Source organism: Aquila chrysaetos, chromosome 20 (assembly GCF_900496995.4).
Source record: "Aquila chrysaetos chrysaetos chromosome 20, bAquChr1.4, whole genome shotgun sequence".
In the NCBI taxonomy this organism is placed as follows: Eukaryota; Metazoa; Chordata; class Aves; order Accipitriformes; family Accipitridae; genus Aquila; species Aquila chrysaetos.
In genome coordinates this window covers 23787335-23806976 of record NC_044023.1, presented here as the reverse complement: position 1 = coordinate 23806976, position 19642 = coordinate 23787335, and the positions used below count along the sequence as shown (strand labels likewise).

At 41.3% G+C, this 19642-nt stretch overlaps 1 protein-coding gene across 5 annotated transcripts in view; it reads right to left on the bottom strand.

Moving 5' to 3' along the window:
- Positions 1 to 19642, bottom strand: part of GRM7 (glutamate metabotropic receptor 7) — a 309745-nt gene that overhangs the window by 70653 nt on the left and 219450 nt on the right. For all 5 annotated transcript variants that reach the window (XM_029996035.2, XM_029996036.1, XM_029996037.1 and 2 more), the window contains exon 8: positions 130 to 1065. In XM_029996035.2, the coding sequence (XP_029851895.1) occupies positions 130 to 1065 (936 nt within the window). The remainder of the gene's footprint in view (positions 1 to 129; positions 1066 to 19642) is intronic.

Below are 19642 nucleotides of genomic sequence, written 5' to 3'. Positions count from 1 at the left end.
GCACACGTCTCAGTAATGGGCTAACTGGATAGCTCATTTTAAAATCTGTGTAAAGCTGAACATCAGTGCGTAGTTTATAACTGCAATGAATCCTGATACATCGGAGCACGTTTGTTCATTTTCACCTACCTTTTCGGCTGACTGGGCAGTGCCAAAAAATATTGGAATGAAGGCAAGCCATACTATACAGGTAGTGTACATAGTGAATCCAATGGGTTTAGCTTCATTAAAATTCTCTGGGACACCCCGAGTCTTGATGGCATACACAGTACATGTAACCATTAGAAGAATGCTATAACCCAAGGAACAAATGATTTGTAGATCCGTAATGTCACATTTGAGAACTCCTCTGGCTTGATCAGGGTTCATAGTTTTCTGCTCATCATAATCTATGATGATGTTGGGTGGGTCAACTGCAAACCAAATAAAGACACCTAGAAGCTGAACAGATATCAAACTTGACGTGATCGCCAGCTGCGATGTGGGGCTTATAAGCCTAGGTGCAGTCACTGACTTTTTGCCCTGTTCAAATATGCGGTAGATGCGGTTTGTTTTAGTTAACAGGGCTGCATAGCTGATGCACATCCCCAAGCCCAAGAAGATACGCCGGAAAGAGCACACTGCAACATTTGGTTTGGCGATCATCAGAAACGTGATTATGTAGCATAGAAATATCCCTGTTAACAGGACATAGCTGAGTTCCCGCCCAGAAGCCCGGACAATGGGAGTGTCGTTATATCTGATGAACGTTGCCATGACAAAAATGGTGGCAATAATTCCCAGCATAGCCAAGAAGACGGGTATCACAGCCCAGGGCGAGTGCCACTCCAGCTTGATGATGGGTATTGAACGGCATCCCGTTCGGTTCTCGTTGGGCCGCTCGTTGTATGAGCAGAGCAGACAAGTCACCTCGTCCGCCTGGTACTGATAGCCGTCGCAGAGCTCGCAGTGCCAGCAGCACGGCATCCCCTTCACCATCTTCTTCCTCTCTCCTGGCTTGCAAGGCAGGCTGCAGACCGAGGATGGGACTTCACGCACTCCTTTGCCCCACTGCATTTCGTCAATCTACAAGACATGTGAAATAGAAAGAGGCTGGTTATTTAGATGTTACTGTCAGACAACCAGGGTGGGAATGGAAGCAGGGAGGACCAAGGGGGAACCTACAACAGAGAAAAACCAAATGGATAAACTTTATACGTGGTAGACTCCTGGAAAAGCACCAGGAAACACACACACTAGTGTCTTCGCATGGGACTCTAAAGCATGACTGTATTTACTGCCTTCATTTTTCACTTTTATTAGTTGTTAATTCTGGTGGCATGACACACAACATCAGATAAAACAGTAGAGTGCAAACCTCTTCCTTTTTTCATGAAAATTAGTAAGAACACTGCAATGGCTTGAGGGAAGGCAGGAGTTACATTCACAAAACTGCCTTCCACGCATCTAGAGCTTGGGGCTTCTTACTGAGACCAGAACAAGAGATCTCCCTTCTTGGAACTACTACTGACCGGGTTAATATTTTAAATGAGGTGGAAATGTGTCTTAAATAGGGCATGGAATCAGTGAGAATGTGGCAAGATCTGCAGTATGAGCCATGTAAGAAATATGAAGGACAAAGAAAATAGTCATCAATGAAAAATGCAATAATTAGATAATATTTCATTTCAAAGTCACATTCCACTTTTGAAACACCATACATGCTTCTGGGAATGCAAATTAGAAATGATTATATTAAATAAATGGAAAGTCTCACTTGTTCTGCAGTCTTAAGAAACCTAAACTCCAAAGTATGTGCACAAAGGCTCCCAAGGGCTGCAGAAAATTAGACTCACAAATCATTTCAAAATATTCCAGACTAAAGCCACTAACCAGTTTCCAAGAAAGAGGGAGGTTTAGCATTGGAGCCCCCCTGAAATAGTCCAGACTGGAACCACTGGGAAGGTCCTGACATTCCCAGTGCCAATTCATTGCATCACTTACCAACTCAGCTGCCCAGCAAAATTTCAGTGGCTCCGATAGCTGCTCTGTGTATGTGTGTGTGTATATGTATGGCTTTTCCAAACACAAAACCTGATCTCCTGGGATAGATGTGAATATGTGCTATTAAAAACAAAATTTCAGCTCTTTTTTTAGGTTACTTAAATGCTTACAAGCTCCACTATTTTTCCTACAAGTAAAAAATTCTAAGATGAGTTTCTTGAATCAGCTGCCTTGATTATTAAGGTATACAGGAAGACTGGGGTTTGCAAGTCTTAAATTGAAGGATTAAGTTGCACTTTCCTAATTTAATTCAAAATAGATCCTGTATAATCTTCGTTTCATATATCTGAAAAAAACCCCCTAAAGTCACACACTGCTCAAATACTATACTACCAAGAGTCTCTGCTGTGAATGTTATAAAAATAATCCCTCAATAACAGATATTCTAGAGGTCTGCCACTGCTTGAGAAACTTCATTAACCTTCAATATTCACAACTTATTCTGGGGAAAAAAAAAAAAAAAAAAAAAAAATCCACGAACTCTTCTTTCATACTGCGCTGAGCTGAAGGTATGTAGCTTACCAAAGCTGAAGGAATACTGATGATAAAGGAGAATACAAAGACTCATTTAATTGCACTGGTAAATGGTAGGTTGATCTTACTGAAGAGTATGCATAAGGAGCCAGGAAATCCATTTCTGTGCCCGACTCCCTTACTGCTCCAACTAAAGGCTAGCAAGCCCTTTACAAACCTGGAGTTGAATTCCTAGGTTGTGCGTATGCCTCACAAGAGAGCTGCAGTAAGCTGGCACGTGTCCGTGTAACTTACTCACTGCAGAGGCACGATAAATATTGTCAGCCAGAAAGAGAACCAAAGAGACAGTGAGTAAAGAGAACGAGGGCCAAGATTTCCGACCCATAAAACAGGTGTGAAAACTTCATGACAATTCCTTAAGAAACCAAGTGACCGACAGTTTGCCTCTTCTTTTACTCTTCTTAATCACTGATTTGTACCTTGCCCTTTTAAAAAGTAGACTGAGACAGGGTAGCTACAACTTACCTGTACAGCTAGAAAGTGAGACACATTGATCCAGTCTGGACCCTCCATTTTCTATCATAACTATTAAACACAGAAGTTAATTGACGCCCTTGTTATAGCATGCAATGATATGAAATAAGAAAGGCATCCTAACTGCATGGATTTTGACCCAGTCTGCAGTGATGAAAGGGTTTTCATCAATTTTCTGCATGCTAATATCTCACAGAACTACAGAATTATTAATGTGCTATCATATCCCCTCCTTATGATTTACAAAAGGATGAATTTCCATATTCTCAAAAGTATCCCATGGCATTGCTGGATAGTTGGGACAGCCTAACAGTACTTTATTCTGCACAGATTCTATGTGTAAAGAGATAAATAGAAGATCAGGCAAAATTATGGAAAGTCCTTTTTCTGGTCTCCTGGAACGACACCACGATAACTCTGTATCACTGGCCTCAGAAAGATTTGCAGCGTTCTGCTGCTTCTGCTGAGAAAATTAATGATGAAAACTGCCTGTCAGATAAACCACCTGGCACCAGAGCCTGGTGCTTGGAGATGAGAATCTAAGTCAAGCTAGAGACACTTTTCCCACTCAGAAAAGAATATTTTTGAAACATTTTTTGTCTTTGACATAAATTATTGTTTCATAACTCCTTTCAGAAATGCAAACAAAAGCAATAAAATGTTCATCTGTCTATTTGGATGCTTTAGGATTGAGTAATTGTGCCTGATGTACTTTTTTTCTGTCGTCCTTGTCCCCTCCCTCCTTCTTCCAGCTTTTAGTGCAGTTTCCTTGAAATAATTTAGCTTTTGAAAACCTGAATCTAAAAAAGACTTCTATTGTGGCAAGTAATTGTTATATTCAGCCATTTCCTGCATTTACTTAAATCTATACCTGCTTATCTTCAATGACTTTTTCCCAAGAGTTTTAGTCACTATGAACTGGAAACTGCTTGCTTAAAGATTTTGAGCTCAGAGTTTCAGGATCAGGATCATAAAATCCTGATAAAACAGCAAGGATAACTTTTGTCCACAACTACTGTAAGAGGACCTTCAACAAAAACAAAATAGCAGAACATTTCATTCAGGGGCAGGAACTGCAGCACTGGTTTGGTCGCTTCTTTCTTAACGTGTCTGTGGGACGCAGCCACGGCGCAGCCCACTGCCGCGTCCTGCCCAAGCGCTCACCGATGGCAAACCAGCAGCGGGAACGTCCGAGCAGTGTTCGGAGATACAAACCACAGAAAACAGAGCCGCAGACTGCCACGACAAGTCTAAACTTCTTGCACATTACTTCCTATTTTTAAAGGAGAGATATGACAGAAGTAAAAATGGGTTTGAGGATGATGATTTCCAAGAGAGTTGTTTCAACACACATCCAACCTTGCCCTCCAAGATTCATAACTAAACCACATCTATTAAAAACACAGATGACAAGACTAACTAGAGAAGTGGCAGATCCAGGACTCAAGATGTTCATGCTCTTTTGCTGACCCTGCCCCCAGGCCCATTTGATCAACTTGGGCAAGGCACTTCACGTATTTTTTTTCTTCAGTTTTCCCACCTATAAGCTGGAGGTACTGTCAATTATATTTATAACAATGACCTATAAAAATCTGTGAGATCCACGGAGGAAGAGTGCTATATACTTACAAATCCTACATTTCTATAAGCAAATATAATAAAGTCTTATCCCATAATCAAAAAGTGATTATCTGAAAATGCTAATCATAATCTAGAAAGCAGTAAGTGAACAATTTCATAAATCATGAGAAAGTACTCTTGCAATTAATGCAAAAGTTGCTTTTTTACATAGAACCTTCCATTTCAGTCATATGTAGAAATAGCACATGGAGGATTAGGGAATTTATTCTTCCCAAATCAAGACCACTTACAGATGTAGCCAGACACACTGTACTCGCAGCTATCCAACAACTTCGCATCTTGAACTTAACACTTGACCAAGTCAGTACCAAGGGACACAATGAACACCTCCACTACAGTTCTACCAGATTTGGGAAGGATGCAAAACCTAGACTGCACTAGATGCTGTAGACACATGTGTTTAATGTCTTGAAAAATGACGTATCTACCCATCATCCATTTATCATCGTGATAAGTGGCACATCTTCAACAGTATAATGTGCAGACTCATGCTATTATAGTTCATGCACTGATGAACTGATCTGATAAATGGGAAAAAAAAAAACAACCCAAGCCACAACTGGTTCATTGTAGGACATTCAAAACAACTGATGAAAAAAGAACTTCAAAGCTGGCCCTGCTCCATGGTACTTGGATCGACTAGAGCCACCATGTTCCAGTGGGACACTATGTTTTGCCCTACCACCACAGTACAGAGGAAAAAAAACCAAGCCCAAAAAATGAATGAACAAAAAACCAACCAAACAAAAAACCTCCCAAAGAAAAGAAAAAGCTCCCTCCCAGATCCAGTGCCTTCCCCACAACCACAGGGCAATGCAGCATGTCTTGGTTAGGGGTTAACTCTGACTCTTTTTTTTCCCCAAGCTCTCCCAACTCCTACGTGTCGCCCAGTTCATAAATGCCTCAAGCTAGAGGGATGGGATCCATTTCCAATATAAATTCTCATTATGTTCACTACAGAACAAACATTAACAAGAAATGCTTAGTCTGTCTCATAAGGCCTAACATAATTGTTCATTTTAATGAATAAAGTAACTCAATATATGTGTATAATTTAAACATCGCTGCTTTTTTTCTCACCACCACAAACAATTCTGTAATAAGCTATTTGTTCTGAACTAAATTGTTTCATGCAATGTTTGATTAAAATAAAAATCAGTACAAAAATAATTACATTAGTGATAATTAACCTACTTGGGGAAAAAAATAGCCATGTTCCCTGGTATGACTTTCATAACAACTGTGCCATTAATTTCATGGACACAGTAGAAAACAAGTGCGGAGGATTGCGCTCAGATTTATTGTCACCTTACAGATTGCTTTTAGACTCGAGTTACTAAGTCAGCAGTTCAAACAGTTTTTGTATATTCAACTTTACAGATAGAAATATTTGCATGACTTCGCTTTTAGGGCTTAGCTATTAATGTCTTGTAATTAGTTTCTAAATCCAGGGCTTTAACATGATAATGGTTTTAAGCTAAGAATATGTCAATAACACATAGTCAACAGGGCCTTCTGCAAAATATCAGCTAAAATCCCTTCAATAGATAACAGCAATTGTAAGCCAAACTACCAGAGAAGGATGCAAAGCTACTCCAGTGACTTGCCCAGACACTGCAAATAAGGTGTTTCAATGTAACTTGTTTTAATTGCACTGCCTGCAGGGGATTGACAGAAAAGCCTTAAGACAAGCGTGGAGCCTGCAAGGTGATGGTTTGTGCTTGTGACGAACAAATCACTGCATTCTGAGCAGTGCAAGCTTAACACGTTTTTCAGGGTAGTGCAAAAAATCCCCAGAAACTACAAAAACTCTGTCTAAACAGAATGATTGTTTCCGCAGCGGCAGCGTACCAGCTCCGGGAAGCCGCTGCATCCCTTGCCCTCCCTGCAGGGACCGAAGCCGCGGTCCCAGCCCAGCCCCACTGTAGGACCCGGCTCCGCTTGCCCTCGCACCCCCTGGCTCGGGAGTCATCCGCTTAACCCGAGTGCTCTCAGCACTGGTTTGAGCCCAGTTACACCCCGACACCCCAAAACGAGGTAAAGACTGAGCTCTGGTCCTGCCTCTTCATTTTCTTTCTGTTTTCATGTTTTAAATCAAAGTCAAAATCCAGCTACTTCAAAGGGGCTTTTAAAATCCGTGCCGGGCAGAAGTAGGACAAGTTAACCAGCAGCCCCCAAACCCCGAGATGACAGTGCGTAAACCTGATCCCCAGCGGCTGCCAGAGCATCTCTGCTGGGACGGGGATGCTGCAGCCCCGGCAGAGCCCGGGCACCCCTGCTCCCCACAGAGCATCCAAAATCCGGTCCTGAGCTCTGCAGCTCACTCCTGCCTCGCGACAGCTATTTTTTCTCCCTACTTTCAGGAACACTTCATCAGTGAGACAGAGCATCAACCCCAGCGCTGCCTCCCTCCTGACGCCAGAGATGATGTGGTTTGTGCTAGTGAGTGTTTTTAGGTGTCTTGGGAAACTTCAAAAGAAAGCTATTTTAGAGGAAGAGCAAAATCTCCTAAATTTTCCTGCTCTGCTGCATTAATTATCTTAAATCCCTCCACTCTATCTTCTTTATAAACAGAAGTTAAACGTCCTTATATGCTTTTTATTCTCGTTTCTCCTACTGCTGTCCTTCTTGTTTCTGCCCTAATGTAACAGCAACAGCTGCAGGAACAGAGAGTGTCCTGTCCATAAACACACACAGGACAAGCAAATCACAACATTCGAATTGAAGGTGTTGGAAACTCATCACTCCTCCAAGTCTTCCAGCCAAAAAACTTGCAATTTTTCATTGTCAGCACAAATGAGAAACGTTGTCAAGAAATTGTGACAACATTCCCATAATGCCAGACCCTCAGCTTCACACCTGCTGATTCAGATACCTATTAATGAGCAAAATGCCCCCAGGATCAGTCTCACCCAGGAACTGCACAGCTCCAATTTCTTCCTCTCATTAATGTTGTGACAGCTCCTGGGAAGCCCCAGCGTGGGCAGGGATCCCACAGCGCAAAGCGCTGTATGAACGTGTGCAGAAAATAACTTTCCTTAAAGCTTTTGGAAGACGCGGGACTGGGTCCCACGTTTAGTCCCGTGTGAGGGGGACGGGGCTGCTCGGTGGCGGCGAAGCCTGGCACCCTGCGCGGCACTGGGAGATCGGGGCTTTGCATCCCTAGTGCCTTCTGGGCTGGCATACCAGTGTTTCACTGGGTAGCTGGTGGAGGCTTAAACTGGAGAAATACTGAAGGTCAGTCATCTATCTGTATTTTTCTCTAGTGGGAAAACTCTAATTTCATTTTAACACCTTTAATACCTGCAGGTGCATCAGGGAGAGACTCCCTCCAGCTCCGCTCTTCTCGCACCGCATGTTCAGCTGCATGTTACCTATGACGGGTAAAAATTCCCCTGGCACTGGTTCTTGCCACCTAGAGTAAAGGACAGTTGGTATTTGGGTACAGGTATAAAAATCTGCATTGCATCTGCATCACATTTTATTTAACATGTTAAATTAATTATGATTTAAACTTCAACTAAAAACATCACTTCTGTTCCTACACTGTAACTCCTTTTCAGTGATCTTGTAATAAGCAGTTCTTAACCTACATATAAACCTCATTTATTTTTCTCTTTCCTTTCCTAATCTTACTTTTTCTTTCATTTAATATTTGTCATCATTTTCTACCAATCTTACCTGCTTTAAGGACACCAGAAGCAAGTTACACTGAGCACTTATAATAACATCTTTAATGAGATCCAAAGGCTATTTGTTCTACATTAAAGCAAGGACATTTTTAGCACAACACCGATGTAGAGAAAAATGCTTAATCTACGATTTTTGCAAAAATGCATATTATCATACATTTCTGTTGACACACAATAAAACTGAAAATTAATTATTTTAATGCTTTTATATCTGACTACAGCTTCGTGTCGTCTTCTCACTAATGGAAGGGGATGGACCATGCATCTTCAATATTCATCCTGCATCCCCTGCATAATTTTTTTTTAATTAAAAAAGAGCAAGTACTTCCAAATGTGCATTTATAATACACAATTTTTATCTATTTAAATTAACAGGTTAGAGCAAATCTATCTTCTGCAAGCAGAGGTAATCTAAGACAATTTTTCATCCTTAAGTGGCTTAGAATTAGAGTATCTGTAATCAGCCCCAAGCCAAGGACTGAACAACAGGGCGTTTGGGGGTTTATGCTGCTACCCCTTGTGTTGTGCCCAACATTTAATTCCCAGCACATCTCATTGTCAAACTGGTCAAAAGAGAATGCAGTCTCATAGTCATCTTCCGTATTTCACAAAATAAGCTAAGCTTATGGTGCTTTTAATATTTTACATGCAGAAAATAGCATCTCCCACATTGGGAGCAACACTGCCGTTCTTGCAAGCTGGGCTTAATTTCAGAATATTATGTAATCATTTTAAAATTAATAAAACCAGCCCTCATTGTCTATTGCTGTTCATTCTGCTGCAGTCATTTTCCTCCTCTCGACCAACAACAGGTATTTTTAGGGGAAAGTTCAGTCTCCAAGTACTTTCTTTCGATTCCTGCTACAACCTAGCACAGCGCAAACCTGCGTAGCATAAATGATCTGATTTTTTGCTTTTTTGAAGGGTGCTCCAAAAGCATCCGTTGGGGGGGGGGGGGAAGGAAAACCTATTGCACGGCATTAAGGGCATATTTACACATCAGATTTCAGCTTGATATGGGGAAAATGACAGCTCACTGTGGGACCAGCCCAGAATGCCTTAATCAAGTGACATTCCCACTGATTTCAATTGGAGATTTCTTTCAGTGAGGAATGACAGATTGGTGTTTAATTATACTAGAGATCACCTTGAAATCACCAGCAGGTTACTCAAGAGACACAGCTATGATGGAGAATTTACCCTAAAAAGTGCTAACACTGTTAAAACTTCTTTTGGGGGAAAGATCTAACTAATGTAGTGCAGGGATTATGAAAAATAATAACCTCAGGACCATGCTCACTAGGATGCTCCATGAGACTTGCCAAAGGAACTCTGTACTGAGTAGACGGAAAGCATGATTTTTCAGTCCTCTAGCTTGGCCCGATGAAGATGGATTTTACTGGCCATAACCAAAGGCAGCTCCTTGCCATGAAGTTCTGCGCCCATCCTTGATTGAGAGCAGCACTTTCACATTACTCAGAAAAAATGTAATTTTTTCTAGATTGCATCTCAGAAACAGGTAGGTATTTTTGACATTTTTGCAAATGTTTCAAAAAATATTCTGCTCAGGTATCTGTAGAGAGGAAAGATCAATGATTTAAGATTGGCAGTGATAGACAGAACTGAAAGCATCACACTTTTTTTACTAATAAGCAATACAATAGCCTTCACTCACAGCAGTGTCTGAAAGCTGATTATACAAGCAAGATAATAAATGCTGTGCCTCAGCAGCCATAAGGAATAAAGGACAAGCAGCACTCAAAATAAGAGCTATGCAGAAATGCTTTTTACACATACTCTTTTGGTTCACCTTCACAAACGAACTTGCTAAGTCAGGACTCTTTCTTTGATTCAATCTACAGAGCTAAATATTCTAGGAGAGGATCACTCTCCCTCATCATTTGATATCTATATTAGTTTAAATATATCATTTAACTAATGGGCCAAATGAGAATCCCCAAACAAAACCACAATGAAGTTAACCGTGTTGTGCAGAGCAAGATATGTATGCGCTTTACTCAGGAGGACACAAAACCCGTGCAACCTCAAGGCTGACGAAACTCCTGCCATTCCCCTCTTATGTCACATTTTATCCAAAGAATGCCAGAAAAGACATCAGAAGCACATTTCCCAGCTTGCACCCCAGCACGCTGTTCTCGCTGGAAGCCATGCTCTGAGGAACCTCAGGCCATTACGCTAGAGAAGAGCGAAACACCACAAACCGCTGAGGCTTCTTCAAACTTCTGTGAAGGGACATGCGGGGATTGTCACATTTCTGGCTATGAATCCAGTCCCAGTGGCTGAACAGAGCTCAGTAATTTGCCAAACTGGTTTGAACTTCACTACCATTAGCCTTGTTACAGAGCTGCATCAAACTCTGCACACGTTAGCCTTGTTAGAGAACTCACATCACACAGCATGCACAGTACGAAGGAGATGCGAGCAATATCCTCTGCACACTCATGGCCAGAGTTCATTTCACTTCTTTAGATTGATTGATATGCCAGCTACAGGTTTCTTAGAAAAACTAGTTGTAGGATGTGGGTCAAAAATAGTGACGCCTTGACACAGACTATATTCCTGAAGAGAAGTGGGGATGTTCCTTCCTGATTAGTGACTGCATAAACTCAGTAGGAATTAGGATTTTGACCCAGAGGTATTTAGAGAGGACGTGCCTACGTACATTCATAGGAATTTATGTAAAGCAGTCCATTAAACAGTATTAAGCCCTTTTAAAAAGCTGTATGTTTTTAGAAGACGGGACCAGGAGCAGGGTGGTCGTGCCACTCGGTAAAGCTCAGAGGAGGTGTCACTGGCAGAACACATAAGCCACGATTTCAGCCTGAAAAAAAGTCCACTCATCTCACTGCTCATAACCTTTTGCCAACTCCTGATCTTTCTTTTGTCATATATAAGGAGATAAAATTCTGCTTAATTAAAGGAGCAATTTACAGCTTGTCTGGCTACTAACTGGGACGATGAAAGCAGACCTATGGAAATAGTAGCCTGGACACCCCTCTCTTAAGAATTTAATGCTTTTTGGCATAAGCTAGCTTCTCATTTAGTGTCACGATCTTCAGTGAAACACAGCTGAAAATGAAGCCTGGCACCTCTGATGAACAAGAACAGTCTGCAGTGAGGAATATGCTCCTTCACACAACAGGTCACCGTGCCCAAATGACCATGGCACTGCCACTTAACCCACCTCTGGGTCTGCCCAGCACTCAGCATCTGTTATTAGAGAGATGAAGCACCAGACTGGGTTGCGTCCCCAGCCATCCCATGCACATCAAACACCAGGATCTCCATAGGAGTGGTCTGATCGCAACAGGATTCACATACACTGCGATGCAGAACAAGAAGGGAAAAGATGAAAGATTTAATTTCAAATTGAGGTGGCCCAGTTACGTACTTGTATAAGAAAAACTGTTCAATATTTTACTATCCTGGTGGAAAGAGCATTAACAAAGTTCCCTTCAATCACAGGTATTTCAGATCTTTACTTTCTTCTGCTTTTTAGGTTGGTTGGATATGTTTGCATGAATCGTAATTCAAATATACCCATGTTGCAGCTAGAATTTAAATAAGAAACTTAAATGTCATGAGGTATATGGTAAATAATTAGATAAGGCTACCTTTTGTATGACTCCTAACAGAGAAGGCTAAAACGGTCTAGCTGACTCCCACGCTGTTTCCCACCCGAAGATCTCAGAGCGGTACACAAATGGAGCAGTACACGATAAACAGGACAAAGGACGCTATCAGCTGTAATAAGGCCATGGCACAGTGAGATGAGAGGCCCAAGCCATCAGCACCCAGTTTTTAGCATGTGCCCACTGACTCTGCCAGAACTTCCCACTTATCTGCAGTTCTGTTCTTGCTCAGTGCCCGTCCTACAGCATCGAGACTGAAGGGTTTCATTGTGCAGGACGACAAGAAACCTGCAGGCCAAAGTACCAAAGCACGTAAATATAGCTCTACATTAGGGCAAAGCAATTGCTTGCCATTTAAACAGTCAAAATCTAATGTTCAAATGCTTTTATTCTAACACGTTCATGATGCTCAACGATTGGCAAGTTTAAGTCCTAAATAACTAAGCCTGGATGACAATGGCACATCTAGAAGCAAATCCAGGAATTCTGATTATTCTCCTGAAAACTCCTTTTCCGAGTTATTTTTCATGGTACAGCCACAAGTTGACCTTACCCAAGTTTTGAGAAAAGGATTAGCCCCTTCTGTTTATTTATCTCTGCTTATGAGCAAATAACTTCTTTTTTTCTTTTATTTACAATTGTGAAAAAGGAATACATCTGCCAAATCTGATATACTACTTTCAAAACGGAAAGGGTAATAACTAGAGATATACCAAATGGCATGTGTGTAATTTGGATAGCATTTATCTTGAAGTGCCTGCCAGCTCAAAATGCTTTAGTTTATTTATCCTACTAATTCCCAAGCTGATTCAAAGACCAGTATTTGCTAGTCAAATTATTTGGTCCCAGTTTTCCCTTTCTAAAGAATCCGCATCAATGGTACAGTAATTTTCTCATCGTGTCTAGCGTGCATGGCATAATGACACGCAGGCCAGGGAAGCAAGATGAAAGAAATGCAAAATGCTCAGTGAAACTCAGTACCTAACACATTTAGGCCTTAATTGGATTGCTGCAGTGTTATTAATACTATTAAATTATCTTGCTCAGGTTACACTCAGTCAATCGGTCCCTAAAAGAACTGTAGATGGTACACAGAAAATTAGGGTTGGCTGATGGGACTTTAATTATACTGCACTTGAGGCCAGTCTTCCATCAACGCCGCAGTCACATCTTGCTGAAACTGAGCGGGAAGAGAAAGGGGAAAGTGATGCTGTTGTGACGGGTGGTTGCTGCAAGGGAAGGTGGCCAAGGGCTGATGCTGGCAGCTGCTTCTGCTCCAAAAGCTGCGCAGGACACTGGTTTGGTCTGCATAGAACTGGCATGTCGCAGCAGGTAGATGGACAAAATGGGAAAACCCAGCAGCATAGATTGAAATTGAAGATCGTTCCATGGATTTAATATCTAAATTAATGCTGGCCCTCCAGTCACACCTTGCCTAAAATGATAACAGTATTGGTCTAGTTGAAATTCCGCTATAGTTCTGCAAAAAAATTCAGAGCTTGCTTTTTTTTTTTTTTAATTAACCTTGCAAATCTAAGGAATTGTGTGCCTCATCACAGTTTTGCATACTAAAGCAATAATAACACAACACTTTGCCTTCCCCCTGCCAATCCCTTCCATCTCTTTGAAAAGTAAAAGTACGATCAGAACTGGTACCTTATTCCCTCCAGGTGAACGACCTAAGTATTTAACTCTAAGATGTACTCTCAGTTGTGCACCTTCCTTCTGGTGCAGTCAATTTTCCTTCCCGCGAACAGGGTGATGCATTCAGTAACGTCACGGAGAGCATCCTGGTGTGCTCCCCTCTCGCAGGGAGCAGCCAGCAGCAGGGAGATGGGATTCCCCCCCAGGTGAGGGGGACCACGTATAAAGCTCCCACATCCTGAATGAACTCAAACCTCATGTAATGGTTATCGAGGAGAAAAGCCTGTACCACCTTTTCCAGTTGTATTTTTGAGAAGAAAAGGGACCCGTGATCAGCTTTTGCAAAGGGAGGTTTAAGTCTGTACTACCCTTCACCAGCCAGTCTAACGGACAGGCATTGCAGGAATGGAATAAAATATCTAATTATAGTTTCCATTGGGAGCCAGATGCTCGGATGCTACTTTTAATGGTCAAATACATATCCTCCATGCCATTAAAAGGTGCAATTAACAAGTAAACAAGGTTGTTTCATGGGAATCATTTAACACAGCATTTTCATATAAAATGTACATTTTCAGATTAGTGGAAGAAGAAACAAATAAAAAAGGAAAACAAAGCAAATAAAGGCTTCCCCTCAAGTTTTAAGAGCAGGCTAAAGACCCTTTGCAGATGTTTATTTGGGGCCATTATTGCCTATCATGTGAATGATTAGCTTGAGACATATTAAAATGCACACTATATATCCGATATTATAGTTTTGCTGCAAACCACATCAATTTTCTACAGAAATCAGTATTCAGGGACATTTAAAAAGTGATTATTTTTGACCCACTCAATACACGTTCTCTGTCAGGAACCTTTATGCTTTGCTTAAATGTTGGAAACTCTAAGGACTGTTCACATGGTCCTGATGTGTGCAGAGCTTTTTAAATAGCCTTTATGGGATTTCTTTCTCCCCTGTAAAGCAAACAGGCACAATAATATGTGGTCAACATAATTTCTACTCTACTATCCTTGGCACTTGCATCTGCATGGTAGCAAAATTTCATTTTGCAAAGCCCAGCCAGATTATGCTTTGGACCTACAAAAATAGTTTTAAGCCCATAGTTCCTATACCTGTTAATACAATACATTAAAAAATTTTACATGCAAATTCAATAAATAAAAATGGAGACAAATGTGCAAGCCTTTGACTGCTGTTAATAGTCACAGGAATACTGGCATGACTGGAGGATGCCAGCCCATACCTGCTGAGGATCTGCTGAACTAAAATCTCAGGCAGGTGAGGTCCAAAAGCCTGTAATCCTGCTCACTACTCTGACTCCCAGGTTTTGCACGTGGAAAGCATGCCTCAATTCTCTAAACGTGAGCATCTCAACAGAAACCACTGTGTATTTTATTCATCCTCTGCATACAAGCATAATAATAGAACTTTGTTTGCTCTTTGTGTCAGGATGCATCACGGATTTGCACCTCCCTGGCAGATTTTGCTAGAAGAGCTTACCAACCAGCCCCCGGCATGCCTCGCGGTGCACACGCGTGTTCTGCCTGCGGTCTGTCCCCGCGGGTCCCCACCGGCCCCCAGCTGCATCCCGACCTCCGGAAGGGGAACGCCAGGCAATCCCGACTCACAGAGACAGGGATATTAAACAAACACCTTCTACCACACCAGACAAACTGCAAGAGGAAATATAAAGTGGATAAAAAAGAAACATGACAAGCATCTCGGTGGCTGCCCCGCTGGGCTTGCTAGACATGAACCTCTGTGCTGCTGTCCGCTACCTCCAGGACAAAAGATTACACTTTTTTTGCAAAGGAAAAGACAAAACTTAAATGTGTTTGATCTAGAAGCAGAAATTCAATCACTATTTTGCTGATACTTCTTAGATTCTCTCTTTTTTCTATGCACAGGCTTGGCTTGCCATTGCCTGCCATGTTAATCACACGTCTCCACGTACCTTCAGCCTGCAGCTCATGAACTTAAACAGAGGTAATATTTTCTGTCAAAATTCCTTTGCCAGGGTAAGGATGAGGTGCAAACATGAAAACTAGCACAGCATCTCTATGCCACTGGAGATCACCCCCACCAGAGAGCAGCCCTCCTTCACCCGTGTCTCTGAGGGCGACGGGAGCAGCTGCAAGGCACGATCAGAGCCAACAGATGCTGCAGGTTTACAGCAGGAGTTACGGGGGGTCCTGCTGGACTGAAACAAGGGGCGAGAAGGATGGAAAACTCTGGCAAAACCACAGCTAAAAACCACTAGATCCACTAAAGTGGATCTAACTAGAAACTTGAGTTTTCTACTGGATTCCCTGACAGGTATTTGCAAAATGCCAAGCGTTCATGTGCTGTTGGACAAGCTGTTCTATCCTGCTTTCTACTCTCCGAGTGGTGGAAGAGTAGCTGCTTGGTGAGCAGAACAGCTTTGTTGCACATATTTAGTGTTTTTCTCCACATAGCTGGGTGAACTTCTCCAAACACAACAAAGCACATCTGTCATTGAAAAGCATCTTTCCGTTTTCAGGTATTAAAAAAAGAATATTACGCCCTCAATAACACACAAACTGACATTATTACTCCTGCCAAAAGCAACCAAACCTGTTAATTATCCATAACATATCCCAGCAAAGTATTTGCTTTTGAATATATTTGCTGACAAAAATACATTAGCCTTGCAAAAAAGGATTTAAGAAGTGATGCGTAGGAGCAAAAATATCACCTATTTTGAAAACATAGTGATTTATTTTTTGACCTTCTATTTCTTATGTTACTCATTCTCAGAGCATAAGTCTGCCTGCCTACAGGCTCATGGACATTTAAGAGAACTACACAAGAGGAAGCAAATTCTGAAGTCACCAAGTCTTCTGCTACCTAATTTTTTTTCCATTATAGCTTTTATGAGCTCCTTACGTTTCTGTTTTTTTCCTATCTTTGAAGAGATATGTAATACATCTTAGATATTCTCTCAGCCTAGTTTCTCTTAGCATTTATATCCCTACAAACATTTTACCTTGTGACATTCTCAGACCTGGAGGAAAATTATACCGATGCTCAGAGTTGCCAAAAGCTGATATAGCTTGATTCACTTTGCTTTGCCTAAGGTAGTACAGCTCACATGGTATACATTACCGCCTAGGCAAAATGGGTCAATAACAAAGAGGAAATGACATTTCACGTCTTTAATTCCAAGTCTGAGCTAGTTTTCAGAGTGAGGTGTAAGATTTAACTATTGCCTTCCTATTTTTATATAGCAAAAATCTATGTATAAAGTTCAACTCACTGAATAACCTTTCTTTTTTACAAACCCACAGTTTTCATCATTTTTGAGTGTGGTAAATAAGAGACAGGAAAGGGATCCACACCGGTCTTGCTCTTCTCTTTGTGGATTATTTTCTAATTCTGCAGCCGGTGGTGACTGAGGGCTGCGGGTACTTGTTCTCCTGGACGTTCTGTTACACTATTCACACCCCACTTTATCAAAGCCTCCTAACACTTGAATTCTCCAAATCACTTTCCCCATACCAAAAAATGCCACCCTGGAAGGATTTCTGATTCAATTCATACAAGGCCTTGCTGCAGAATGATTGTGCAGGACTCCCACCTGGGTACCAGCTGTTGCAGCACACGTTCCAACTATTTGCCAATGTTACATACCCCTCAGCTTTCTATTGCATATATGCAGATGCTAATGCAGTCAATACCGTGCTGCTCCCAAGATTTTCTGGTTTAATTTGGCATTACATGCTAAATGTTTGGCACGAGTGTATTGAAGGGCACTTGGAGACACAGTTTGAGATTCTCTGGGTTACAACATGCACTACCTAAGACTTTTTTCAAAGAAAGCATGGGTACAAACAGGATTATCTGCATTTATCATGATTTGCAATGAGTTGTTTAGCTCTCTTCTGTGGTACAGAAGTGCTCCTTGATTCACATGGTTACTACCATGTATTTCGAGGTTGTGCCCTTATCTGAATAAAAATTATTTACAGCAGCCGTTTCTAAACCTAATGCATCAAAACCATCTGCAGTACTACAGACCACAACGGTTTTATTCCAAGAGTGCTTACCAAGTCAGGCTGCAATCACAGCTTGTGAGCAGGACCTACGTGATTTCGGTCCTGCTGCCTGTTAGCATACATTTTGGAGACCCGATGGAGGACTAAGGAATTAGCATATGGTCATTCAGCGGGCCAGTGGTTTGAAAAATTCCCTTCCAGTTGGCTGAAAGTTAATTCTGCAAGTTAAGATAATTAAAGGTGTTCATGCCGGTCATGGTTGACATGAGCAATGAAAGATTACAGAATCTAATGACAGAACAAAATAAACAACATCTATTATTATAGTATACATTATAGCTATTGACATGTTGGGCATAGTAACTCGCTAGCCAAAACATGTAATTGGGATGTATTTTAGTAACACACTGATGTAATTATTCACCTTTAAACCTCTAACTGGACTGCATACAGTTTGGCTGACAGCGTAATGGAGACTGAGCTCAGAAATGCCCAGCTATGGCAAAGAGCTTTGCAAACAGGCTGTAGACCTTTCTGGAAGGACTTTGCATTTAGCAGCGTTTATGCTGTGAACTAATTCCCATAAAGCCAGGCACCTGCAGCCTCACGAGCGCGACTGTGGCCGTGTGTCACCTGCTGACTGTTTGATGTGACACTCAGACGTGGGTGGAAGGACAGGACCAGGGTCAGGGGAGCAGAAGATGCAGAGTGTCAGTAACAGTGCCATGGGGGAGAGGGGCTTCAGGTAGGTTTAATTCACCTCAATGGGGTGTAAACGCCTGAAGAAGCAGCCCAGAACTTTTTTTTTTATGCACCATAAAACTAGTTATTTTGGAGCAGAATAACATTTCCAAAGAGTGCCTTGAGAAGACGAGGAATGCCGCTGCACTTGGACGTAGCCCCAGCTGAAGATCAGCCAGCAGCAGTTGCCGTTCAGCAGGAGCAGCACAGGCTGAGCAGTATTTCCATCAGAAAGAACAGCTCTGATTAAGTTACTTTCCAAAAATGTCAGAGGCAATAGTGGCTAAAATAATTCATATTTTTTCAGCTATCAGGAATCCAGTTACTTCTGGATGCAACCACATCTCCATGTATGCCAATATGCTGTAACGTACAGCTAATTAAATCTAAGGGTTTAGCCAATTTCATTAGAAATGTAAACGGTGGTAATTTTCAACAAGTGGCTGCATCAGCTGAAAGCTCAAGGTTCTGCACTGACATATGAAAACAAAACATACTAATCATGCTTAATACTTAAAATCTTAATTTTAAATAACACCCTGACCTCATTTGCTGAATTTGTTTAATGAGACTGTCTAACACCTGAATAATACATACCTCCTTGTCAACCCATCAGCTCACAAGATTTCAGGCTCCAAGTTGTAATAGAGATGTATTATCTTTGTACCAGCTACTCATTACAGTCTGTAACAGGAATCGGAAATGACAGTACAAGGGCAATTTATGTGACAATAACTGAAATGAGAAAGGAAATTGATACCAATTTTTATCTATCTTGACGTAATCTTTGAACTGTGATTTTGAGCTTACTCAGATGTTGCAAACCAACAGAAATCTTAAGGATTATATATTGCAAAGGTCTGTGCATGTATATACATCCATCCATCCATATACACACATATAAAGGCATGTAAACACACACATTTTTTTATATATATTTGCAAATAGGGGCTTTGTGATCATACTTTACATGCATATAGGAGCTAGAACCAATAATGTTATCAATAATTGTGCTTTCAGTTACATGCAACTTCACTAAGGTGAAATTGTTTAAGCTAAAATTTTCTAGGTTGGGAGATGCCAAATTTCTATTTTTAAATTTCAGATAAATACTTCAAAATACATTCTTTTAAAAGCCTCTAAAAATCCCCCAAACAACCCTGTGGTCATTGTGGTGAAATTCTCTCATCCCTTGCTATT